At 45.8% G+C, this 26,398-nt stretch overlaps 1 protein-coding gene across 1 annotated transcript in view; it reads left to right on the top strand.

The window, feature by feature from the left end:
• The window catches only part of CREB3L2 (cAMP responsive element binding protein 3 like 2), a 118,657-nt gene extending 92,673 nt beyond the window's left edge, over positions 1-25,984 (top strand). Inside the window, exons 6-12 of the mRNA XM_060020964.1 lie at positions 1,196-1,342; positions 2,305-2,363; positions 3,890-3,958; positions 16,303-16,402; positions 16,685-16,811; positions 18,490-18,706; positions 20,417-25,984. Coding sequence (XP_059876947.1) covers positions 1,196-1,342; positions 2,305-2,363; positions 3,890-3,958; positions 16,303-16,402; positions 16,685-16,811; positions 18,490-18,706; positions 20,417-20,492 — 795 coding nt within the window. The 3' untranslated portion in view covers positions 20,493-25,984. The remainder of the gene's footprint in view (positions 1-1,195; positions 1,343-2,304; positions 2,364-3,889; positions 3,959-16,302; positions 16,403-16,684; positions 16,812-18,489; positions 18,707-20,416) is intronic.
• Positions 25,985-26,398: the final 414 nt, after the last annotated feature.

The following is a 26,398-nucleotide window of genomic DNA, read 5'->3' as shown; positions in this document are numbered from 1 at the left end:
CACTCCACCTTTGCCTTCTCTCCTCTAACCCTTCACTCCTTTGATTACTGAAATAGTGTCCATCCTATGGATTTGTGGGTCCTACCACAATTAATCCATTCCACGTGGTCATGGAGGAAATCCTTCCCATATCATACCCTGGCTCAGCTGTGTTGTTTCCCTGTTATCTGTTGGCATCAAGCCCTCATACCTCTGCTGGGTACAAACACCCTCCTACGTGCCCAACCTGCCGCTGCTTCCAGAACTCCTCACCCCTCTACGCAGAGTGGCTTCTTCAGTTACTTTTTACAATACTGCCTTTGTTGTAATGCCCTCCTCTGTGTAAATCACCCCCTTTCTTTCAGGAAGCCCAATTCAAGCCTTATCTGCTACCCTAAGCCTTCCCTTATCACACAAACTCACATAAGCGTTCTCCTTCTTCATATTTTTAACGTACCTTGAGTGAATATTACAGTCTAGCATTTAATTGCTCTCATTCTTTCACGTGTTTCGATTTAGTCTCGGTCTCGATCATTAGCTACTTAAGAGATGGAGTTCGTTTTGATTCTTCCATGCATCTGATGTGGAGCTAATATGCAGTAGGTACTCCATTTATTTGACTAATTATAAACACATTGTCCTCATGTGGGTGAAATGAGATGAGCTACAGTTCTCATCTCCACTATGATGGACAGTCTGGGACTGTGCTGACCAGTGACTTTCATGGAACATGCCTGCAGGTGTGTCCCTAGGAGCCCTGGCCCCTTAGCTGGAAGTAGAGGTCAAGAAGCAACTCCTAGTGTTTAGAGAGCATCTTGCAAAATGGCATCTTTAGGAGAACAACAAAACTTTCCGCAAACAGAGTTCCAAGTGAATCCTTCATCACTCCGAGGACAGGAAGTCTCTAGGGATGTGGGAAATGAATTGTATCCTTTAATTTTGTTGTTTTAGCCAGCAGGGTACTTTCTGGGAAATAATGGGTGGAGGTTTCTTTACCCGTTCCCTTATAATCCTTGGGTTGTAACACTCACACGAGTGTCTTCTGCATTTTTGCTTCCACTTCAAAGTGCCCATTTCTCACCAAAAGAGATGGGCCTCCTTTTCCCTTAGCCATTGGCAAGACATCCTAACAGACCCTCCTCACCCCTCAGGAGGTGTTTCTCCGGCACGCCCGGCTTTTCCTCTTTGACCCTTTTCTGCTCCTTGGTCTGCACAGAAGCTGCAGGGATCAGGCCCCCTGGTCCTGACGGAGGAAGAGAAGAGGACCCTGATTGCCGAGGGCTATCCCATCCCCACCAAGTTGCCCCTGACAAAATCAGAGGAGAAGGCCCTGAAGAAAATCCGGAGGAAAATCAAGAACAAGGTGAGCCTTTCAAATGCAGGTGCTTCTGTGAGCAGAGACAGCGAGCAAACCTGGCCAGCATGCGCACCCTCCCTTCCCGGTGGCCAACACTGGCCCGTCCCGTGGTGGGGACCAAGGCTTGCCCCTGTCTTCCCCCAGACCTCCCCATACATCTTCTGGTCAGTGGGCCTCCAGGTCGGGCGTGCACACTCTGTGGTGCCTAAGATGACCCATACAGGGGCGGGAAGAAAATATTAGAACTCCCATTTACATTTTGAAAAAATCTCAGCCTTTAAAATTTGTTTTATTAGATACACAATATTTCCCTCTAGTAGGCATGTATATAATTTATAAATGAATAAATTTAAATGTATTATGGGTGCTTGCTTAATTTTTTTTCTTGATAGAGGTTTTTGATAAAAAATTCTGTAGACCACTGTTCTATACCTGGGTCCAGCAGTCTCCTAGTCCTAGGCCCCTACAGTGGGGATCAGGGGTGCAGAGGCCCTGGGGCATGGCTAGGGCGTGGGCAGAGCAGGAGGGAGGGGACAAAGAGAGAGGAAGGAAAGAGCTTAGAGTTAAAATTCTTCGTCCATGTGCATAACCGCCAGGGAATTTTTATACGACTAACCCCAACTGGCTTATATTATGTATTATAGTTGAGCCAACTAGGTCCACAGAATTGAAATCATTTATCTAAGACCATACAGATGGTTCGTGACCCACATGTTCCACTCTGACTCCTGGACCACTGTCCTTCTCACTGGGGGCCTAGTGTGTTGGAAAGTAGATGAGAACATCAGCTGGTTGAAACCAGGGAGGACAGAAGAGGTGATTAGTAGATGAGCCAGTAGGTTAAACAAATGGGAAGTGGCCACAAAAGTGAGCAGGGCTTTTGTGATTTCTTTGCTCATGGCCTCTTGTCAATACTGGTTTACTGAGATAGCTGGAACATAATCCTTTTTTCTCCCCTTCCATTGCAGATTTCTGCCCAGGAAAGTAGGAGGAAGAAGAAGGAATACATGGACAGTTTGGAGAAAAAGTAAGCCTCCTGCCAAAGTGGTTGTGTGTATTGAGCAATTCATGTAGAGAAATGTAAGTGCGGGGGGGCCCTGCTTTCTATGAGAAGGGGGTTCAATTTCTTGGTCTGGACCCCGGCAAAGGCCGTTGGTTTATCAGCTATGTTTTGCCTGCCACCTAGTGGTTTTTAGAGGGGAAAGCTTATAGATCTGGCTGGTGATAGAAAGTACATTCAGTCTTAGTAGGCATTTGTACCTCACAGTTTCCAACCAAGGGTCCTTAAGTCCCTGAAGCCTTCCTTTCAAATAAGTACAAATGCTAACCTTCATGCATATCCCTGGACTCCTCAGAGGAGAGGCGCTAAGTAATCAATTCCTGTTGGCCACACACCCTCGCACGCTAGAGAAAGCAACAGGGGATGAAGTAAGTAAAGCAGGTTGGCGTTCTCTTTTTTCTGTCCACTATAATTTGTGTTATAGGTGAGTGACTTTTCACAAAAACACTTGAAGGCACCTTGTGCTCTTCTGAATAGCCTGGAATATCAGGAGCGCTGTTAGAAAAACGTAAATTAAATACAATTTTGTATTAGCCCTAGAAAACAGTTCCCATCTGGCAAACTAATACCATTGGAATGAGTCCCGGGACCTAGAAATGAATCTTTATGTGTGTCTGGTGAGAAGAGCAGTTGGTGGATCCTGGCTGGTTCTTGAAGTTCCTACTGAAAGTCAGTGTGTCTTCTTCCTGATTTAGGTGTTGGTAATATAGCATTAAGCAGTCCCATTCTGTTTGTTATTGTCTGTAGGTATCCAGGGTCAAGATGTTTCGATGAAAATCTCTTTATTGCCTCTTTGGGGCATGCCTGCTCCGGCACCTGGATTCCTTGTCTTGAGGTCCCGGGTTCTTGTCCTTCACTCTCCCCCTGCCCCAAGACCCTGGGCTTCCTGTCAGTCCTTCAGGTCAAGAGTACAGCCAGCAGCATCCAGACCCTGTAGCATAGAGGGAGAATTGTTATGGACATTGAGAGCCATAGGGAAGAGTCGAGAGAAATCAAGGTTGGAACATCCTAAAAGAAGTTTATGTTTTGTACCATCCCTATTCATTTTACATTACTGAGGCACTGGTTACCCATCTCTCTCTCTCTTTTTTCTTTTGTCTACTCACCCTTTTCCCCAACTCAGGTTGGCCATGTTCTCTCCCACACCTCCCTAGAATAGCTGCTTCCCTGTCTTTTTTTTTTTTTTTTTTTTGGCGGTACGCGGGCCTCTCACTGTTGTGGCCTCTTCTGTTGCGGAGCACAGGCTCCGGACGCGCAGGCTCAGCAACCATGGCTCACGGGCCCAGCCGCTCCGCGGCACGTGGGATCCTCCCGGACCGGGGCACGAACCCGCGTCCCCCGCATCGACAGGCGGACTCTCAACCACTGCGCCACCAGGGAAGCCCTTCCCTGTCTTTTTTCTCTCAACCCCACCTGCCTCCATCCTAGCTCCTGGCTTAGTGTTTGCTCCCCTGATAAAAAACTAAGTTTATTTTTCTCTCTCTCCTCTGTAGGGTGGAGTCTTGTTCAACGGAGAACTCCGAGCTCCGGAAAAAGGTGGAGGTTCTGGAGAACACCAACAGGTGAGGGTCCCTGGCGTGAGGAACCGACACAACTGCCTGATGGAAGGTGGGGAAAGAGGGGGAGATCCAGGGCCAGAGCTGGGAGGAAAAGGGAGGAGATGACATTGAAAGGATAGTTGTGTCAGGATGCTCAGGATGGTCGCACTTCTCTCACCTGTTCCTCCCGTGTGTGTGTGTGTGCATGCACACACACACACACACACACACACGCACGCACGTCCTTTACTTTTCCTAAAATACGTGGGATTGATGAAGAGGCTGATTCTGATAAGGGCTATGATGAAGGGGTTAAGGAAGAGGCTTGGAAAAGAATAAGGTCAATGAGTCTGATTCTCCTGAAAATGACATCAGACTTAAGAGGTGGACAAAGAGGGCCTGACCACTTTTTTGTCACCCAGTTTGAGTAATAAATGGTGTTTTTTAGTAAAAAAAAATGGAGAGAATACCAAGTTTGTTTTTTTAATTACTGTTTTTAAAAGTTAATTAATTAATTACATTTTAAGCCCATTTTGAAAAATAACTATAGCATAGTTCCTCTAGCACCTCCTGTGCCAGGTACTGTTTTCAGCACTTTATAGGTATTAATTCATTTAACCTTCTAATGGCCCTATGAGCTGGTCCTATTACTATCCCCATTATATAAAGGAGGTCCTGAGACTCAGAAAGGTTAGGTGATTTGCCCAAGGTCACGCAGTAAATGCTAGAAGGCTGCATTTGAAGGCAGGCAATCTGGTCCTGGAGCCTTGGTGTAGGAGAAGCATACTGAGCTTTACCCAGAGTCATACGCAAGAGAAAGGGGTTAAGGTATAGGGCTGAGAAATGGCGGTTGGGGAGTTTCATCGTGTGTGTGTTTGTGTGTGTGTGTGCGCGCGCGCGCGCATGTGCGTGCGCTCACGGAGCCTGCCTATGCTTTGAAAATTAAAGTGTTCATTAGTCAAGGGATCCTGTTGCCCTTAGTTGTTATAGATCTGACAATCCAAGCAGAGAAAAATTGACTTTTAGGTAAGCAAAATTTTAATTCATCATTTTAAGGCTTAGCACTAATGCCTAGTAACAATTTTGCAAATGTTAAGGGATCAGGGTAAATCTATTTGCGTGTCATTTCAATTTGGCTCCCATTTCCTAAATCTTCATGGTCTGTTGCTCAAACAGCAGGCTAATCTAGTCATAAGGTAAAAATACCATCAGTAGGAACAGTGGACATTGTGACCCCGCTGGGTTTCCCTGCATTTCTGGGAATGTGTGGTCATAGAGCAAGTCAAGGGCAATCACCTCTACTGCTCTGTGGACAAACAACAGAAGTAAGTAAATGTCACCAGCTCCATGTGGTATCACCTTGATCCCCTGAGGCAAAGGAGCTGGTTTCCAGTACGACTTCAGGTTTCCGGTTTCATGGTTGCCTTTGGCCATTAGTCTCCTGAGGCTTCCTCTCTTCTTATCTCCACCTTTACACCTGCCAGAGTGGTTCTCAGGGTCCTGAACCCCACCAGCGTCTGTATCCATCTTGTTAGCGTCCTGAGCTGATAGTGTTCCCACCCCCCTGTCCTAGCACTTGCTGTTGCAGAAGTCCTGTGTTCATGAATGAGACAAATCCATGTCATGAATTGGTGAACAGGGGAAGAGGAATCCGTCCAACATAACCGTGGAGTTTGGTCCAGGTTGGGTCTAGTCTAGGGGTTCTGGGTGTCATGTCTATCCACAGCCACACGGGGGCAGCAGAGGCACAAAGACCAGTCGGTGCTTGCGATGAGACGGCGTCGCTGCCACCTTTCCTGGGAAAAAGGGTCTCTCCGCCCCTCTCCAGGCTGACCCTGCTCTATCATATTTTTCTAAACTTAAAAAGAAAAAAACCCACACATGTAATATATGCCCATTGTATAAAAAATTAGAAAATACAGTTTAAAAAGGGAAAAAAATTACAATCTTTTCACCTAGAGAGATGTTTACATTTTGGAATATTTTATGTATATGTATTTATATTGTACATCCTCCTCTGTTAAGAGCCTTTTCCATTTAACAAAAAACACTGGGTATATATTTTCATTTCAGTAAATCTATTTCTACAGAATCCTATTTCTTTCAGATTTTGATAAAGAGCTGTTATCTGAGGAGCACTGACATAAAGCACATCTGATTCTATGTAACAGCAGTCCGTGTTTCGCAGCTGTTTTTTATGTTTTGCGATAATGGCCGCAGCCTTTTATTATGCTATTGGTTATTGTGCAATATGAGTTGCGGGAGCATATGCATATTTGAGCTTGGGGTCGGCATATCTGGCGTTCTTCCCTGAGAGCCAGCGGTGGTTTTCCTTCTGCTTTCTTCACTGACTGTGGAAGTTTCTCCCAGCCATTCAGCCTGCTGGAACCCTGACTGAGAAAACCGTCTATCTTATGCCACTGGTGCTCTGCTTGTCCCTGGACTGTAGGAGCCTCCACTGTGGTTCCCCCAGAGGCCCAAGTGCCGTCTCTTCCCTCTTCCAAACTTACCTCTCCTGGTAGACAACCTTTTATGGTGGAAATGGTTGCTACTTGATTAACCTGCAGTCTTCCCACGGGTAGTCTGATGCTACCTATAGTTCCTATAGTCATATAGGTCATATAGGTCTGATGCTATCTATAGTTCCTATAGTCATAATCTCTCAGTCCAGCAGCTTTTAATGTGCTGTGGCTTGAGAAGTCAGGGAAGAAAAGCAGAGCCGCTCTTGTTCACACAAGGAAGGGCCTTCCTTGCCCCCGACCTCCTCTTCTCCCTTCTTCTTCTGTTCCTGCCAAGGGCTTCCCCTCGCCAGAGGACACTGCGGTAGCCAGAGTGACTGTAACATGAACCGTGGCAATCTCTTGCCCTAAACCAGTCAGGAGGAGTTGGTGTTTTGGGCCCGTGGTAAGGGGAGGTTTTCAGACCCTTTATTCGTCACACCGTGTGAGTGACCCAGTGTTTGAACTAAGTACAGGGTAGGGCCCAGTGAACACACACCTGTGTTTGTGTCCTGTTCGTGCTTCTTGTATTAGCGTCCTTTGGAGGTAGCTGGGCAGAGGTAGAAATGGCTGTGAGAAGTGGACAGGACCCTGGGTCACCAGAAGTGGGGTGGGAGACCTTGTGTGCCGTTGTTTCATTTGGCACGATGTGGCGGGAAAGGCGAGTGGGTACGTGGACCAAAATAAAGACAAATTATACCTCTTTACATTTTATCACTTCTGTGCTCCCCCCACGAGGGACTTTCCATCTGTCCAGATGAGAATGAGCCCTCAGATTCCAAATCAATCCCAGCTCTTCGGTTAGTACTCGCCTCAGCAGCAGCCAATTAGCATGCTCTTGGCTTCTAGGCAAAAAAGCCCCTTTTATCTGAGCTCAGGAAGCTGGAAGAGGATGGAGACAGGAGAGGAGACTTCTGCAGCCTTACCCCAGGAGCCTAAGAGCAGCCGAAGCGGTGGGAAGGCACCTTCACACTTCCTTGCTAAGGCGATCCGCGAATCGCATGCCACCAGGAAATGTGTGAGCGGAGAGCGAGTGGTCTCCCAGGGGGCTCTGCTTCCTGTGCTCAATCAGGATATACATTTGCACTTGCAAAGTCCAGGCGAGGCCGTGTGTGGCGCCGGAGGGTCTTCCTGGCCTTCCTTGCTTATCATTCGCCTCTCCGAGCTGCATGTCTCATTCTTGAGAGGCCCTGTCTTTCCCCCACTTTCTAGCCTTTTCTTCTGCACAAGTGATGCACATCTACTGCCCAGCCCATCCATTTGAGGTGTTTGTGGCCCAGTTTGCTCCATTCATTTTTAATTTTGCCCTCGTGCTGTTGGCTATAAGGCTGTGAGCCACTATCCCTCTCCTCAGCCCTGATTTGTAGACTTAAAGGAGCTTAGACTTGAAATGTACTTTAGACATCTCATTTAACTGTTAATCACTTCCTTTTACAGAAGCGGAAACTGAGGGCTGATGAGGTTAAGATCATCCATTTAGAGGTAGGACAGGGACTAGAATTCAGCCACTTACTTTCTCAACTGGACCTGACCTTGGCCTCTTTTGCCGCTGTTGTGTTCTCTCTCCAAGGACCACTGCCTTTCCCAGCACGGGGTCAACCGTAGCTCCAAACAAGAGGGCCCAGCTTGGGATCTGTGTTTTAGGGGGCCCTGCTCTAGCTTTCCCCGAGCCACACCCCTCCCCATGGGATGAGAAGTCAGCAGGAACAAGGTGATATATCTGTCTGGAGCTCTAACCTGGCCTTGGAGGGAGCTCGACATAGCAGGTGTCGGAGGCGCCCATGGGCAGTGTTTGCCTGGCTTGGGGTAGGTGGGGTGAGGAGAAACCTTAGGATGTGTGACATGTATGGGATGTGGGCCTCGTTGGTATTCTTTCTCCGAACCTCACAGAAGGTGAGGGATGTGCTTGTCCTGTCTGTGTTGTTATCAGAAACAAGAATTCATTAGTTTTCCTCATTGACCTTCCTCTTAGCTATAGTCCTCCTCTCTGTCTCTACTTTTCTTGTTCTTTAAAATCTACATATGGGGCTTCCCTGGTGGCGCAGTGGTTGGGAGTCCGCCTGCCGATGCAGGGGACGTGGGTTCGTGCCCCGGTCCGGGAAGATCCCACATGCCGCGGAGCGGCTGGGCCCGTGAGCCATGGCCGCTGAGCCTGCGCGTCTGGAGCCTGTGCTCCGCAACGGGAGAGGCCACAACAGTGAGAGGCCTGCGTACCGCAAAAAAAAAAAAAATCTACATATGATTCCTGATGGCGGTCTTTCCAGCCAAGCCCACTGGGCTCTGACTGTGCTGTCCTCATTTGTTTGTTTAGACGCACAGCTGCGTCCATTTGCACCAGTTTTGTCTGTCGGCTTCCTCCTCACTGTTGTGTCTTCCACATGTGAAGTCTTCTCTTCGACTGACTGTAATCAGCTGGTCCCTCTTTCCTGCTGTGCACAGAGAGGCTGTTAGAGTGCTCAGGAATGACCCACGTCCAGGAATGACCCTCTGTAGACCTTTGTCTTGGTTTAACTCACTTTTCATTTCTCCATTATCTCTAACTTCTAGTTGTGGGAAGAGTATAAGCTTTCTTTTCAGTTGAAAATGTTACAAACTTCAAAGGATTGTTGGATACTAGACTAAGTTTCCCAGAGAGTTTACAAAGGCATTTTAGTAGGATTCCATGGTAAAGTTAGACATTCCTCAGCCCCAGAAAACATTCTAGAACTCTCTCTTTCTTGTGTTCCTGGGTGAGTAGGTGATAGAATATTTCAGAAGTGCCCTCTGGTCCCTGAAAAATAAACCTCCTTATAATGTGGCAATTACACAGTAAGAGAAAGGAGATAATTTGTATTTTTAAAAATTTAGGCCAGAGCCCCATGAACAACTTTCAAAACTTAAGTGAAAGATCATAAATAAATGAGTATTTATTCAAAGTTTAGGATTTTAGCAGAATGTAATTATCTTTTGTATAAGAGTTTGCACTTTAGTATTTAAAAGTCTTTGAGGTAGTTCAAGAGTCTCCTTAAATATTGTTATGCAATGTTTTGAATTATTATTAACATTATATCCTACTACCTCCCCACCCTCTGCCTGAGGATTTTGAGGTAGGTGTTTTAGCTTTTTTTTTTTTTTTTAATTTTATTTATTTATTTGTTTATTTGGCTGCGTTGGGTCTTTGTTGCTGCGCGCGGCCTTTCTCTAGTTGCGGTGAGCGGGGGCTACTCTTCGTTGCGGTGCACGGGTTTCTCATTGCGGTGGCTTCTCTTGTTGCGGAGCACGGGCTCTAGGCACGTGGGCTTCAGTAGTTGTGGCTCACGGGCTCAGTTGTTGTGGCTCACAGGCTCTAGAGCGCAGGCTCAGTAGTTGTGGCGCATGGGCTTAGTTGCTCCGGGCATGTGGCATCTTCCCGGACCAGGGCTCGAACCCGTGTCCCCTGCATTGGCAGGTGGACTCTTAACCACTGCACCACCAGGAAAGTCCCTGTTTTTGCTTTTTGACACCTCTCTCCTAACCCTCCGATCTTGTACACTAATTCTAGAAGACTGGGGTGGGTGGGGAGGGATTCAGGTGGGGTTTTGGTTCCAAAGGACATGGATGTCTGCCTCTTCCATCATGAAGCCACCTAATGTTCACTCTCATAATTTTTTTGCATGTGTGCACTAGATAAGTAGCACTTAGACTTTTTTGATCATATTGTTTTACATGTTGTGTAGTGACCCAGACACACCACACGTACATATACATCACATTCATAACTAATATGAATGTTTCACAAATGAATACTTATTTACTATGTGTGATGCCCTCAGATATTGTGTGTTCTATTTGATTCTGTTTAATTAAATACACCAGTCACACCCCAGCTGTTTTCACAACCCACGAATGGTTCATGATTTGGAATTTAGAACTTACTGCTTTAAGTAGTTGCATAAGTAAAAAACAGTTGCTTCATTCCTGTGGGAGGCTGAGTCACCCAGAGGGTGATGTACTTACGCACACAAATGTGCACACAGGCCTTATAGCCCAGCTAGGTCCATTTCTGAGTAAGGTGTGTTACAGTATTTGGTGGCAATTGTGTTTATGGAGAGGACCTGGTTGAAGCTCCTGGCACAGCAAGTAATTGGGAACCACCAGTTTATTATTTTTCCTGGGTCCTAGTTTCTGACGTCGTTGGGAAATTAGGTACTAGAATGTTCAAAGTATAAGATGCAGTAACTGTATCACTAGCTTGTTCTCTCTCGCTCCCTCCCCACACCAACCCCTGCTGTTTCCCTTAAATAACAGAAACATAAGAAAACAAAATTAAACCAAATACAAGAAAACACACGAGGCTGTTGATGCATTTCCCAGTTTTTATAAGATTGTGTCTCACACTGTCGGCTACTTGAATGTTTTGCCCAATTTCCTTTGATATGCCTCCCAAGATACAGGGTGATGCTTTATTTTGGGCAAGGCTGGCAGCTGCCTCTAACTGCTCTTTTACTAGGAGCTGTGTGAGGACAGCCATAAGGTTTATTTTTACATCTCACCACAGGACAAAATCCACATTTTCAATCAAGTGTTGGACCCTCCAATTTAACAAATTGTGAAAAATGTCTTGGCCCAGATAAACGGCTCTCTAAATTAAGACCTTGCTCCCGGAAGCCCAAGAATTCATTAAGCCATAATTAGCCATGATCACTGATGATTTAACATACAGTAATAAAGGAGAAGTTTAAACTGAGTTCTGAACGTACCGTTGCAAAGAGAGTCTGTCCTATGATTGACTTTTTATAGCTTTAGTTTTAAAATAATTCTTCCATTTCATCTGTTGGCTGCCTTTTCTCCAGCCGGCCCTTTATGCAAACAGGGTAACAGCTGTCATCCAAGCTCCCAATGCTTCATGCCGTGGCATCTATCCCAATGGCATCAGGGAAGGTACCACATCATCTCAGACCAACATATCAGTTGTGAGATTCCAGGCTTTCCTGTAAAGAGACTCATCTGTCATCAGTGGAAAGAAATAGCAAGCACTCTGCAAAGGTGTATTTGTTTCAGCAAACCTAGAGTACCCCAGAAGGGGATTCTCTCATTATTCTGTTAGCTGGTGAGGTCAAGAGAATTAACTTTGACTAAGTGCCTGAACTCAGGACTTAAGGAAAGTGATTAAAAACCATGGTACTGAGATCTAAATTCAGGTTTCTCTTCCTGGGAGCTTATCGCCGTGTTCTGGCGAATATTACTGACTTAGTAATCCTAAAGCCATCTCATCAGCTCTGTTGGTGTCCAGTGGAGGGACAGGTCTTATAGCTTCCAGTTTCCTAAACAAAGCTCAGGTTTGACTTCCTGACACTTGACGTGGGCTAAGAAATACCTCTTATTCCTTTATCCATCATTTGCATTTTATTTTGGTATATCCAGAGATCTGCCAGGAAATGTTTATTTTACCCTATTGCTTTTATTTGTATCAGATCACTGAAACTTTGTTAGTATATATCTCACTGCCATCAGATTCACTGTGGCCCTTCTGTTGCAGTTTGGTCACTGTAATCTTTTCTTATTTAATGGTGGACACATCTCTTGGTTGTGCTGTTGTCAATGTGATGCTTTTTTTTTTTTTTTGGCCGTACTGCACAGCTTGCAGGATCTTAGTTCCCCGACCAGGGATCAAACCCGGGCCTCGGCAGTGAAAGCACCGAGTCCTAACCACTGGACCACCAGGGAATTCCCTCAGTAAGATGTTAATGTCACTGGATTTAAGAAAAATCTACTTAACTAAGAAATCTTTTGATCATTAATTTTATTAGGTTATAGGTTTGGGTACCATGGTGCGCTGAATTGGAAAGTACGTGAGCTATGGAGTCAGATAGGTTTGTGTTTACATCTTAGGTCTTCTAGTTACTGGTTACATGTCTTTGAAACCTTTACATAGTATCTCAGTATATGAAGTTCTAGAACTCAGCCAGTGGACACTCAATCACTGATAATTTTCTTTCCTTATGACAAAAATGAGTGTTTCAGGACTTCCCTGGTGGCGCAATGGTTGAGAGTCGGCCTGCCGATGCAGGGGACACGGGTTCGTGCCCTGGTCCAGGAAGATCCCACATGCCGCAGAGTGGCTGGGCCCATGAGCCATGGCCACTGAGCCTGCGTGTCCCAAGCCTGTGCTCCACAACGGGAGAGGCCACAACAGTGAGCTGCCCGCGTACCGCAAAAAAGAAAGAAAAAAAGAATGTTTCTGTTTTATGAATGTCTATGAATTTCCCAAACTTTATCACATCATGGAAATCTATTTAGATATTGGGGAATGGATGAGTTAACCTGCTTTCCTTGGATGAAATCTCTCTGTTGCTGATGGATGGGGCCTTCAGAGTGTCATCATTCCCATGAGTTCACCTTTGCTAATCCGAGTAGGAGAAGCAGCAGCAAACAGCGCATTATAAATCACTGTTGCTTTCCACCAGAATTTCAAACTGAAAAATCTATTTTGAACTACATGTTTGCTCATCTTAAAGAGTTGGATTATAAACTGTTAGAAATCAGGGGCCATTAAACAAACATTTTCATTTGCAGTGGATTCAGAATATAATTGTCTTTGAGTTTGGAAAGGATGTGCTGATGAATGCCAAGTAAAGCGCCACACCACTAGTAAAGATACAGCCCTTACTGCTCGCCCAGCCAGACTTAGATGGTCCTTCTTCCAAACTGATAGCACTTTACACCTATAGCTGAGGTTCCCAACTTGAGCCTAAGGCATTATACCATTGGGGTTTAGGTGTGTCTGGCCTGTCAGAGGTCTGTCTTCAGAACAGACTGTGGAGCCTCCTGGGAGACTGTTCATCCTAGGGAAGGGGTCCCAGGCCTCGTGATCACAATCAGAAATTGGAAGGGAGGAGTGATTCCGAGTATTGTGTGGAATTGGTTTTCTCAGTGGTTCATGCTCTGAAGACTGGACAAAGGGCAGGGATTGGGCAGGGAGGAGGTGCAGGAAGGTTGTGGGTAAATGGGGACTGTTGGTAAAAATGGAAATGGCGATTTTGCTTTAAAAACACCTTAAGAGTTTGGAGCAAAAGTAAATGGCTGTGGTAACATCTGGAAATCTGCTGTCTAGTGGAAGCCTGGTTAGAGGAATGTCCTCCACCAACTCTTCCATGCACAGAGCACAGCTGAGCTTCAACACCTTGGAGCTGCCAGCGCAGGCAGCAGGGTGCCCCATGGGAGTTGAGGTGCCCATCAGAAGTGGCAGCCAGCATTACAGACGTGGCTCTTCAGCAGGCCACCAAGGAAACAGTGAGGCCCCTTTCTGTAGTTTAGCTGGTAACAAAGACCCTACAGGAGGAGGCCAGAATATGAGAGAAAAGGTTTGTGCCACACGGTCAAGCGTAGGTCTTATCTATGGCTCGCCTGTGTATCTTCCCCACGAGTTCCAGAGATACAGCAGGGAGAACCCAAAGAGGGCTTTGGGACTGGCATTACAGGATGTTGTCAATAAAATGTGTGCCACTGCCCGCTAGATCTCAGCTCTGCCAGAAGCAACGCTCACCCAGGAAGTGGGTCTGTCACTCAGCTCTTAGCTTTGAAAAGGCAGCCGTGCAAGCCAGTAAGAATGGGGTGCTCTTGGGAGGTCCTGGGAGAAGAAAGTGTGATGGGGAAAAACACTCGCTGCATCATACGATCATTTAACTGCAAACTTCTAATTTTTTTCCATCTTTACTGAGGTGTAATCAACAAGTAAAATTGTGAGATATTTAAAGTGTGCAACGCGATGATTTGATACATGTATACGTTGTGAAAGGCTTCTTCACATCAAGTTAATGACCTATTTACCTTATTTTTATTTTTTGGTAAACACATTTAAGTTCTATGCTCTTAGCAAATTTCAATTATATGGTACAGTTTTATCACCTAGAGTCACCATATGTTACACTAGATCCTCAGACCTTATTCATCTTATAGCTGAAAGTTTGCACCCTTTTACCAACCTCTCCCTATTTCCCCACCCCCAGCTCCTAGCAACCGCTTGTCTACTATTTCTATGAGTTCAACTTTTTTTTTTTTAAAGATTCCATGTGTCAGTGATACCACGTGGTATTTATCTTTCTTTGTCTGGCTTATTTCACTTCGCATGATGCCCTCCAGGTTGATCCATGTTGTCACAAACGACACAATTTCCTAAAGTAGAATTTATAGTAATCATGCTATCGGTATTTCTCAGCCTTGAGTAACTCACAAAACTCTTTTAAAGAACGTGTTGCTTGAATGTACAGAAACATAAACCAGTCTATACTACTTGTGATTATGCTTCTAGATAACCATAAAGCAAGAAAACATACAGCTAAGTACTAAAAAGACCTCCATATTAATAGAATTTAACGATATGAAATAATGGGATGAATGATTTTGTTTTGCTTAAATTAAAACCACTGTACAAGGTAAAAATACGGTGTAGATGGGACCACATGGGGTCACTGAGTTCAGAGAGCCTTCGCTGTACGTGCTGTGGGCTCCAATTCTGCCTCTGCTCTTATCCATTGAACTGCTAAAAGCAATAATCTTACTGCCAACCTGTCCTTAGTTGGCTTAAACCTGAGAGAACTTGTTTCACTGGTACTGGTCACAGGGGAAGCTGCAAACTTGGGAAAACCTGCATGTCCTTCCAGCACTGGGAAGCTGTTCAGGAGATGGGCTGTGGTGGAGGCAAGTTATCTGCCAAAGCCCAGAATTCTTCTGCAAATGAGTGATTTGCTTTTCAGTGTTTTTCAGTGAACTTGTCTGACTTTCTAATGTTCCATCACAGCATGAATTTTCTGAAAATCTTTGAGACCCAAGAAAAAAGCATCTGCTTGTAAAACCTCTCCACCTTGCCGAGTGCATTGGGCTTGGAGAGGAGGGATGGGGGCGAGGGGCAGTCTCTGCTCTTTTTGCTGCTCACGCAGAATTCATCCCCGAGGCTCTAATTCAGGCGTGTGTGCTGTGAGATCCTTTTCTATGGCTGCACTGTTCAGAATTTGCAAAGAAATTCACCATCTGCTCCTCCTGTGACCTGATGTCACACAGAGCAGAACATACTATTCTCATCCTCAAACCCTTCCCTTGCACGGGTGTGCACAGCTGTCCACTTTTAGGGATAGAACAACTCTCTTTTGCTCCTGTTCTGTGTATTTTCCTGGAGAAACATCAGAATCTGCATCAGAGGACGGCTTCCAAGATCCTGGCTCTGAAGGTGTGTCCAGCTGAGCAGGCTTTTTTGCTCCTGATTCGTATTTGGGCTTCATTTCTGCCTATGGAGGTGCTGTGAGCCTTCAAGTGCCACAGGCTTGAGGTGCTCATGGCTGTTTGCCTCCCCGCCATTCTTGCCTTCCTCTCCGTCCCTCTCCCTCTCTTCAGATCTGCCATCTGAGCATCGGCTGCTCAGAGATGTTGCTACCACCTCCTGTCACAGCCGTCTCCTCTGGCCACCCCTCCACGTGTTCTCTGCCCGGCATCTTCTTCTTCATGCTTTTCTCCTTTCTTGTATCTTCTTCAATGTTTCTCTTCTCTTGGTTGAACGAATTCTCCTTGGTTCACCATCACCAGCCAATTTTTACTTATTTTTTTTCTCAATGGCTGACAAACAAATCCCGGGATTATCAGGGATGATTTGGGGCATAGAGATGACTGTTACTCAGAACAGCACAGAATGGACAAGCTGCTCACGTGGGCGGATCCTGAGCCCCGTAAGCTCTATGACTCTGGTGCTGGAAGACAGTGGCGTATGTGTCTTCACCAGAGGAACCTTTTTCTCGGTACTGTGTTCAAATTCAGACACAAAGCCATAGACACTTCCCTGGAGCCTGGGGCAGAGATCACCCACAAGCATTCTTTTGTCTCTCAGACGCCCTTCTTGGCTTTGATTTGTTGTGTTTGCAGAACTCTCCTGCAGCAGCTGCAGAAGCTTCAGACTTTGGTGATGGGCAAGGTTTCTCGCACCTGCAAGCTGGCTGGCACACAGACTGGCACCTGCCTCATGGTGAGTTTCCTGAAGGGACAACACCATTACTGCCCAGGCCCACTCCCCAATCTCCAGTCTCTCCCCAGCTTGCCACGTCCAAGTGCTGGGGTGTTTGAGGGACCACACAGCTCACTCCGAGGCTGTCTCTCCACTATGATGTGACGGTGATGGACTGCGTACGATCTGCTGGCCTGATGGGGGGGAGTTGTCTTTCTGGACCTCCCAGGTGTTGCAGGTGTAAAGGTTTGCTCTGTGGATCTCGGAATTGACGGCTCTCCACTTTCTCTCCTCGTCCTGCAGGTTGTTGTGTTATGCTTTGCCGTTGCATTCGGCACCTTCTTTCAGGGCTATGGGCCCTATCCTTCTGCCACCAAGATGGCCCTGCCCAGCCAGCATTCCATGCAGGAGCCCTACACAGCCTCCATTGGTAAGACAGCACTCAGCAACTTGGGAGGTGGCTTGTTTCTTTTCTCTTTCATTTCTCAAAGCTTGACTTACTGAAAGAAGTCTTATCTGAGAGTCTGATTTTTTTTTTTTTAGATGGGAGGACTTTACTGAACCACTTGGTTTAGAATAGCTATATGATAAACGTCCCTGGGTACAGAGCAGTGGTCTCAAAATCATTTATCCATAAAAATGCATATATATCCGTTCCTTGGGAGAAGGCAATTCAATATCACTGTTCCCTCTCCCCCATAAAAAACATTCATTGAATAGGCCCACACAAGCATCTGCCCCTGAATTAGTTACTCTGCAGTTAACTGTCATCGCTGTGACCGCCAAGACGTTGCAGGAAGTGTTCTTGGCTTCTGTTTCCATATGAAAGTCTAATTTTTAAGAACTGGTAAAAGTGTAGCTTCTCCACTGAAGGGAGGAAGAGAGCCATGGGGGTGTCTGGCGCCCAGGCTGCTGGGTCTCCCCTTGTGGCACTCACCCGCTGGGCTGAGACACCCCTTGGAATTCTCTAGAGCTCAGCAGAGCACAGTTTGCAAACTACTACTCTAGACTGTGTTCCCTGGCAAATTCTGATGTCTTCTTTTTGAGTTCTGATAAGGGGGAGGGATGCGCATTTGGGGGGAAGGAGTGGGGAGAACATTAAGTTTCCCATGACATTTTCAAGGAATTCAACTCAGTGGAATTGTATGCGACCATAGTAAGCATCTGTAAAATGAAATTAAAGAATCAGCCTGTCTTACAAAATATTATGCCTAAGATTTAGAAAATTTGGAGAATCAGGTGTCAGAAGTGATATTCTCACCCAGATCAATGATCTCTTTTAAGTATGTAGGAAATAAAGAGGTGATATGTAGGGATCATAAAATAGATACACTAGTAAGAACAAGGGTGGAATTAGGGGGTACTGGATTTGGGGGGTAGGCATAATTTTGTGGTTCTGAAAGATCTGTGGTCTTTGTGAGGTAGGTGTATCCCTGCCAGGTATATGACAGAAAGGCTAGGATTTCAACCAAATAATTTCAGTGGTCTCCCGGGAAATTCTTTTTTCCCTAAGGGAATGTATCTCTAAATTTGATTGGAAGCCAATGGGAGCATAGTTTCTCTGTTGTAGAAAATTGGTACCAGCCATCTAGCTATGCAACTATCCTATAAAACAAAAGAGAATGTTTCCGTTGTTTGATTTATGACTTTGGCTGTGTGTCTTCTCTCCAGTTTTAAATGAAAACACAGTTTTCTGCCCTTTTACCTTCTCCCTCTGCAAAACCTACTCACTGGGAATGCTTATTTTAGCTGCGTCTGGACATCGCCAAGTATTTGACTCCTATTGTCCACAAATTGTTTCCCCCAGATGGTTGGGGGTGGGGCATGGAGGGGAGTTTTATTTTCAAAGCAGTGGGGTGGCAGTATGCTTCCTGTTTATTTGCTTTTCTATTGTTCTTCCAGACTTTTTATAATTGGTATCATTTTTCAATGCACAAAACTCTGAAATCCTGAAGCCTTTATAGGAAGCCAACTCCAGTTGGCACCCTGTGTCCTGAGCAACAAGAACGCATGAGTTGTCATCTGCTCCCAGCCCTGGGCATCGAGTGAGGGGATGTGATGTACCCCTGTGGTCTCTCGTAACACCTGTGTCTTTGCTTTGTTCTCAGTGAGATCCAGGAACCTGCTGATCTATGAGGAACATTCTCCCCTGGAGGAGCCGTCCAGTTCGGCCTCGGCTGGGGAGCTTGGGCGCTGGGACAGAGGTTCCTCCCTGCTCAGGGCATCAGGGCTGGAGTCCAGGCCTGACGTGGATCTTCCCCGTTTCATTATATCAAATGAGACCAGCCTGGAGAAATCAGTGCTGTTGGAGCTGCAGCAGCACTTGTGAGTCAAATAGATACAGATTCACCTCCTCTAAGGCACCGACGATGGGTTATGCATCAGCAACGTGCAGTGTGGGGTGTAGACTTTCCCACTGGCCTAGTCGTACCTTCGGCTTTTTCAAGACCTATTTCCAGCACCCGGACTCTGGAGAGACTATTGCTTGTGAACAGCTGCCCCTAGCAGAGGTTGGGGAAGAGACCTGGTGTGAGCTGGCCCCGTGGCTGCTGCGCCACTGGGGAGCTGGCAGTGGTGGCTCCAAGAGTCGGGGGAAAGGGCTTGACTCCCTTCCTCCCTCAAAGCCTCACAAGTAAACATACAGTCCAGTAACAGCAGCGTACTCGCTATGCAAATACAGCCTCAAGGCTTTCCCCAGCTTCCTTCCAACTAGAGATACATATATGTCATGCTATATGTCAGTATGTAGTTTATGATTTATGTAAATAAACATACCTTAATTATATAGTTATAATTACATGTTAATATTGAAGGACACTTCGAGAGGCACTATGCCTGTATGTGTTTCCATATTGAAAATAACATACATTTGTCTCCAATTCTCCATGAGGTGTTTCCTTTAGATAGTTATGAGGAACAGTCCTTGTGCAAACACAAAGGCTTGTACAACTGCTGGGCTTGTTGTCACGCTGGGGAGATACCTGGGTACACCAAATGGCACGGGAAGGAGCGTCTGCGTCCAATCCTGGTTATACACGGTGTGGTTCGTGGTCTAGCTGAACTCTGCCTCTGTGCCTCCCAGAAATGATGCTATTCCAATGCAAGTGGGAAAGACTTTGTTTCAGATTCTTCAGTTTTCTTCCCCTAATGTTGCAGGGGAAAGTTTGTAATTATATATACTATTATATGTTTACATTATATTATACATGCATATAGTGCTTTATTATTTATTATTATTATTTATAGCACTTACTATTTCAAGCACTATGTAAATATGACATATACAGTAAATCCTTTGAAATACTTGAAGAGGTTAGACATTATTATTATTATTCCTATTTTAGCAAATTGTAGAGCTGCCACTAGGAGTAGAGAAGAATCAGCTGCTCGACTACTTGACTCATGACACAAATCTTTTCTCCTCTTGTCTCAGCTATTCAAGGCCCCATTGAAATCCCTCTTGTTCTGGGATGTCTTCCTGATACCAGAGCCCTCATAGCCCTCCTCTGAATGCCTAGAGTCTTTCTAGGCTGTTACATAATTTAATAATGTATTTATTTTCTGTTATATATTTACTGTTATTTCAAGTTAGTTTGGGTGTTTTTTTTTTTTTTTAGTCTTTATCTAGAATCTTTTAATCTCTATAAAGATTTCATCTTTATCTAGATTTTTAAAAAAAATATTTATTCTAGACCAAGGATCAGTCTTTATCCTTTTATTTTCTCCCTCCCAGAGTTTAGCATAGGGGTGACTAACCATCCTCAAGAAATACAATCGTTTAAAGCAATGTACAACAAATCAGTATCAAACTGCCATGTTTATCCTCTGGGCTGGAATGTCTCCTTTGGCATGAGGCTAGAGGCAGGAATGCGGATGACGGATAGGCTGGTAGCGGGAGACTTCGGGAACAGGGGAGAGGACGAGAAGCATGCTTGGGCCAGCCTGCAGAGTTGCAGTCATGGAATGATTGTGTCATCCTACCGAGCATGAGGTAATTGGTAGTAAGACCTCTTTTTCCTTCTGATGCCTTCGCAGGGTCAGCACCAAACTGGAGGGGAATGAAACACTAAAAGTTGTAGAACTCGACAGAAGAGTGAACGCCACCTTTTAAAGAGACCGTCACCACCTCCCTCTATCTCCTCACTCTGCCTTTATGTCTCCAAACCGCCTTTGTCATAAGCTTTTCCTTTTTGCCACCTGATCTTGACTGAAGACCTGGATGTGCAGTCATGGCTTTGGATACGAGGACAGCCTGGGATTTCCACCCACGGTGAGAGAGCGCCTCCCCCCGGTCCCACGTCCCTCCCTGCAGAAGGGAGCCCGCTTCTCTCCCTCCCTGTTGCTTACTGCCATAGGAAATTATCTTAGGGTCAGGGGTGGGGCGAGCAGGCTTGTTTCTACCGACAGTGCCAAAAAGATACTGCCTGCTTCTCACCGGGGTGGGTGTGACCGCCTCTTTGAAGAAGAGCTGACGCTTGTTCGTTCAATTCGAGCCACAAAAATACCAGGATGCCTGTTGGAATCTGGCAAAGCACCGACTGACGTCCTGCCTTTGCTCAGCCTGGGTCTCTCCTGCCGCTCTGCGCTGAGCTCCCGCTGACTTGTCCTCCGGCCCTGGAGCTGGAGCGAGGCATCCCCTTCGTACTCTCAGGCCGCAAGTGCAATGCCTGAAGGAATCAGGCTTTTCTACTCCAGGCAAACCTGCCCCATCATGTTGCTTGTAGGATTTCTCCACAATCTGTGTCCCCACACGCCCCTAGTTCTGCCTCCTTGGCTTCTCCTCCCCATTTGTAAATAGTATTTATTAGCTCGCTGAGGCTTCCCTGGGCAACCACACTGAAGACATCCGGACGCCTCCCTCCAAGCTAGCAAAGTCTTCTGTTGGCCTTTGGAGCGAGGAGGGTACCCTAGGCTCTGGGATCCCCAATCCTTCCAGGCCATGTTTTGCTTTCTTTTCTTCGTTTTTGCTGGAGCCCTATAATTATAGTTGGGAAATCTCCCTAAGCCTGTGTCCTCCTGTAGAATGAACTCACAGGGAAAGATGGAGCAGTGCCTCGCTCAGGTCTGGGGCTCTGTGGATAGATGCTTTTTCTGTCCCATACCCATAACAGGGAAGGGAAGCCCTGTCCCTGACAGCAGGCGTTTCAGACAACCCTGCTAGCTTGTCTTTCTCCACCTCCCCTGACACTTCTGCTTTCCCCCTCCTCTTCTGCCTCAACACAGGAGGTGAGCCTGAGGCCTGTTCCTGGGGTCAGAGTAGGTGACATTTGTGTATCCACAGTCTTACCTTTTATAGTCAGGTTTGGCTACTTTGCAGCTCACCCAAAGAGACACGACCTAATCCCCCAACCTACTCTTATTTTTTTTAATGATTAAAGGTAACTTTTGTAGTTTAAAAAAAGAACTTTCCTCTTTCATACAAATAAGAAATGGAAATTGACTTTTTACTGTATAATGTAGAAGACTCCCCTTAAGTGTTTTTCCCTAGCTTGTAAAAGATTTCGTGTAAGAAATTTGCTCACGTTTTGTATTTTATTTTTAGTAGCAGCTGAAGCACCCTTGGCTTTAACTCTCACTCTGTCTCCGTTTCTGTCTCTCATCTACATTGTCATTGGAACCTGTACTTAGGAGAGATTAAGCTATACCTGGGCCTTCTGTTCCATAGCAGACACAGGATTTGGTGTCATTAGCATTTGCCGTCAGACCTCATAAGCAGATCTGGTACCTTTGGGGCTCACCGTCAGTGATTCCTCTCTCCCTACTGTGATGGAGAGAGTTCTGGCTGGGAGACAGCCAAATTCATCTTCTTAGCACTGATGTAAAGCTGGATCAGGATTGCAGTGGTCCTGGCAGCCCTCTCGGTCCTCTGCACGCCTCTCACTGTCCCTTCCATTGGCCGGGGAGGGCTGAGACCGGCTGGGCTGTTCAGGAGGAAAGGTTGCTAGCATGCGCCCTGCTTCTGTTTCTCTCTACCTTCTCCTCTCCTTCTCTTCTGCTCTACACCCTCTTGGGCCTGGCTGGTGTCTGCTAACCATGGGCCACTACTGAACCATCCCTCTCTTTAAAATGTCATGTAATTATCAGACACAGGCAGCCTGTGTGCATGGGGAGGGAGAGGGCGGCTAAGAAGGTAAGAATATAGAATTAACTCAAGTCGTATTTGGACGATAAGAAAGGCAAGCTTTTGTATGTCAGTGGGAATGGGTCAGCTTACCCACCTGACGCACTGGAACCACATCGGGTTTTTAAGTCTCCTGGATTAGGCGGAGTAGAAAACCAGCTCTTCTGAAGAAGGAGGGAGAAGGAAAAGCGCAGCAAACTCCGAGCGCCTGTCTTTAGTGCCTTGAGGATTTTATTTCCTCCCTGACCTACACTTGCTTGACGTCACTGTCTCCAGCCCTCCATACAGCAGGGCTTGATCTCTGGGAAACCGTTCTTCCCACAACTGAATATGTGTCTAGAGACCAGGGACCTCAGCGTGAGAGCTCAAATGGCCATCGTAAGGGGATCCAAGGACCAACTGCTGCTATTATGAGAAAGACCTCTGCCCTCTACTCCTTGCTTGGGTGAGTAAGGGGAACTAAACAGTTATCCCTTTAGGAGGACGTAATGGAGTCAAGAGGATGCAGAAGAGTTGGATAATACCAGATTGGTTCCAAATAGTTAATGGGTGTGTGTACCTTTTCTGTTCCAGGGTTAAGCCCACAATGTCAGTGGATTTGTTTCCCTCCCCAGAGCCATCCCATAGATGAGTCAGTAATACCTGGTTAGCCCTGAAGGTGTCAAACAGTGGCAGCCTTTTGGTTTCTGAACCTCAGTTTTGGAAAATAAGAGACTGTTAGCACAACCATCAATCATAAAGAATCAATGTTAATGATAAACATATTAATATATTTTTCATTATGTCAACAGCTTTTCCTCTTTCCTTTCTTTGATTATTAGCTTAGTGGAGGAGATGTCTTGCAAAAGTTCAGAGAACACGTACTTTTTTACTGGGTGAGACCTGAGTAACCCAGACCCCCCAGTGAGGTTCTATTCACAGCTCTTGACTTTGCACTTAGAAATGGATACTGTAAATGAAAGGCCTCAGTACCAGGTTTAAGAAAGAATTTCTGTGAAGTGTTAGGACTCCGGAGCCTAGCTCACATAAAGGGAGTGTTATATAAGAATCTGACAGCTGAACTAGGTTGCTCCTTTTGGACAGGGGGTGGGGATGAGGTTTGACACCAGTACAGGCAGAATTAGATAACCTTTTTATGAATATAAATGATTTTGATTTAAAGACCTAATTTGTAGATGGTGAAAGCAGCTTTTAGCTCAACTTACTTACAAACCAACTGTGAGTACCATGTTTTTTTTCTTCCTAAATCTCTCGGTTTAGCCTGAATGCTGAGAGAGGGCTGTGACTCTCGTGTGCCCTTGGAGCAGGGGTCTTGCATTGGTTCACCTTTGTTCTGGCAGTGAGTCACTGTCCAGAATTTTTGACAGAGGTGTTTTATTAAAATTTTTTTAGCACTTTGTGCCTCCTTCCTCCTCTGTCCTCACACCAAGCAAAAGACAAGGATCAGAGGCCCTTCAGGGGCAGCTCCTCCGGACACACGTGTCACGTGAGCACGTCACACACTCAGAGACCTCCCTCTCCCCGTCAAGGAGACAGAGCGTCCGTGCCGGCCTTGCTAACGTGGGGAGATGGGAGATGGAGGAGAAGGCATTGGTCTCCCCCTTCTCTGCCAAGAGCTCTTGTCACTAGTTCGGTTCTGTTGAACCCAGGCTTTGAGGAACCTTTATTACAGACACCAGCTCTCCTGCTTGCAGTGCAGGCAGGACCTGTGAGACAGACCAGTAGCAGGTAGTGCCCTGGTCGGAGTCATTTTCTTTGAATGCTTTTCAGCTGAGACAATTAGGAGACGTGATCGCATAAGCCCCTCTGGGAGGGCAGCTACAGGAGAGAGTAGGGGGCTGTTAAGCAGCCAGAGACAGAGTTCAGATTTTTCATTCATTCATTGAGTCAGTCATTCACTCCCAAGGAAGAGTGTTGCTGAAGGCCCTAGTGAATATTGGGGAATAAGGGGACTGAGGAAGCTTCATTAATCAATAGCTCTTCAAAAGACCCATGTGCCAGCTCTCGCTCTCTCTCTCTCTCTCTCTCTCTCTCTCTCTCTCTCTCTCCCTCTCCCTCTCCCTCTCCCTCTCCCTCTCCCTCTCCCTCTCCCTCTCCCTCTCCCTCTCCCTCTTGCGCAGGCACACGCACACATGCACACTCGCACACTCGCACACACGTTCCTCCCTCATCTTGGACACTCGTTTGTGTCTTACATATGCCTTATATTTGAATCCAGGATGACTGAGAACTACCTAGGGGCTGGGAGATTTTATATACAGCTTTGTGGTACTAGACTGAGGTGGACATGGGAAAAGGAACTTTTTCCAAAGGCTCAAAAATGGTTTCCTAAAAGTGAGCCATGATCAGATTTGCACATCAGGAGCAAAGGAAGAGTTATGTCCATTAGGAAAATCCCATCTTGCAGAGGTACAATCACATCAAAAAATGGCCAGCCGGGATTAAAGGTATTATAAATCCTCAGAGCAGAACATTTTCTCAGCTCAGAGGAACCTGACGCATTTGAGGATTAAGGCTCCATGTCTCCGTGGACAAAGGGTCAGCACCTACCACAGGACAAGACTAGGTATTGTTTCGTTTTGTCCTTTTGGGCAACATAAAATCTGGGAATGCTTCATTTTGTCTTGGTTTCTAGAAGGAAGGGAAATAATAATTCTCGAGCACCTACTAGATGCTGGGTGCTGTGCTAAATAAGTTAATTTTATAGAAAGAGAAAACAAGGGCAACGAATTACTATGAGATGGATAAACAGCTAAGTGATATGGAAAGTGCAGCGATTTGTGGGTCAGGTTGAGCAGATCTCTTTCTGCGCGAACACGCTGTAAACTTCTAAGGTCCTCTGGGCAGGGAATGCAGTGCCTACTCCCTAGGCTGGCCCTGCTGTGCAAAGTTCAGGTTTTTGCCTCACGCTGGAGATGTTCATCTCCTGTCCGGTTCATGCAGTCGTCTGTGAGCTCCAGCTAGCAGCCTTTGCATCCTGGAAAAGCACCACGAGCGGTTTTAGCTGTTTCTCTGTTCCTCTTCCTTACGCACTAGCTGGCTGAGAACAATGAACTTTTGGCACCGTGGACCCATGGCCTATGCTGTTCAGCAAATCTCCCTTTCAGATGAAACACTGTCTGAGTCTATGAAAAACACCAGCTCTCTTTGACACATTGTGAGCCACCCTTTTTAAACAATGCTGAGCAGACTCCGGACTATAAGAAACCATGAGCTTTAATGTCTCTGCTGACAGGCTGGGCTTTGCTGTCTTTGGTTACACGTTATACAGACCAGCAGTGTTTAAGTCTGAATACATTGTGAGTCTATTATCTGTCATATCATGCTGTTTTTTATGGCTTTCTATTCTTTATCATAGCTAAGTAAATACCAAAAAAAGTAAATGCTTTGTAGGATACTTGTATTTAGTTTGGAAAAAAATGAATTGAAATTGTTATGCTTTTGTATTTCTATTTCTTGCAAATAAAATATTTTTTCTTAAATAGTGAAAGTTGAAAATCCTGATACTCTGTTTTTAAAAGCTTTTCATTAAGCATGGATCTGCCTATGTGCGCCTAACCATTCTTTCCTGACTATCTAGTCCACCTGAAAGAAGAGCCTCAAACCAGCAATTTGTATGTTATCTAGCACTGAATCCAAGTCTCAGCTGGAGGAATATTGAGAAATGTAATTGTTTTTTCAGTCAGTCACAGGAGGAAAGACAGTATTCTCCGGAGATTTATGCTGCTTGACTGCTATTTTCGTTGTCTCCTACAACTGTTCTCTAACTAGATTTCAGAACTCCATGGATTTGATTTTGCTTTCCCCATCTCGGGATGCTTGAGGATTCCTTGGACCTGTTGCAGAAGAGAAGGATCCTTCCTCATGTGAACAGCTGCAGAGGACACCTAACACAT

Source organism: Delphinus delphis, chromosome 9 (genome assembly GCF_949987515.2).
Source record: "Delphinus delphis chromosome 9, mDelDel1.2, whole genome shotgun sequence".
Taxonomy (NCBI): domain Eukaryota; kingdom Metazoa; phylum Chordata; class Mammalia; order Artiodactyla; family Delphinidae; genus Delphinus; species Delphinus delphis.
The sequence above is the reverse complement of the archived record's forward strand: the minus strand, read 5'-3'. Positions and strand labels throughout refer to the sequence as shown.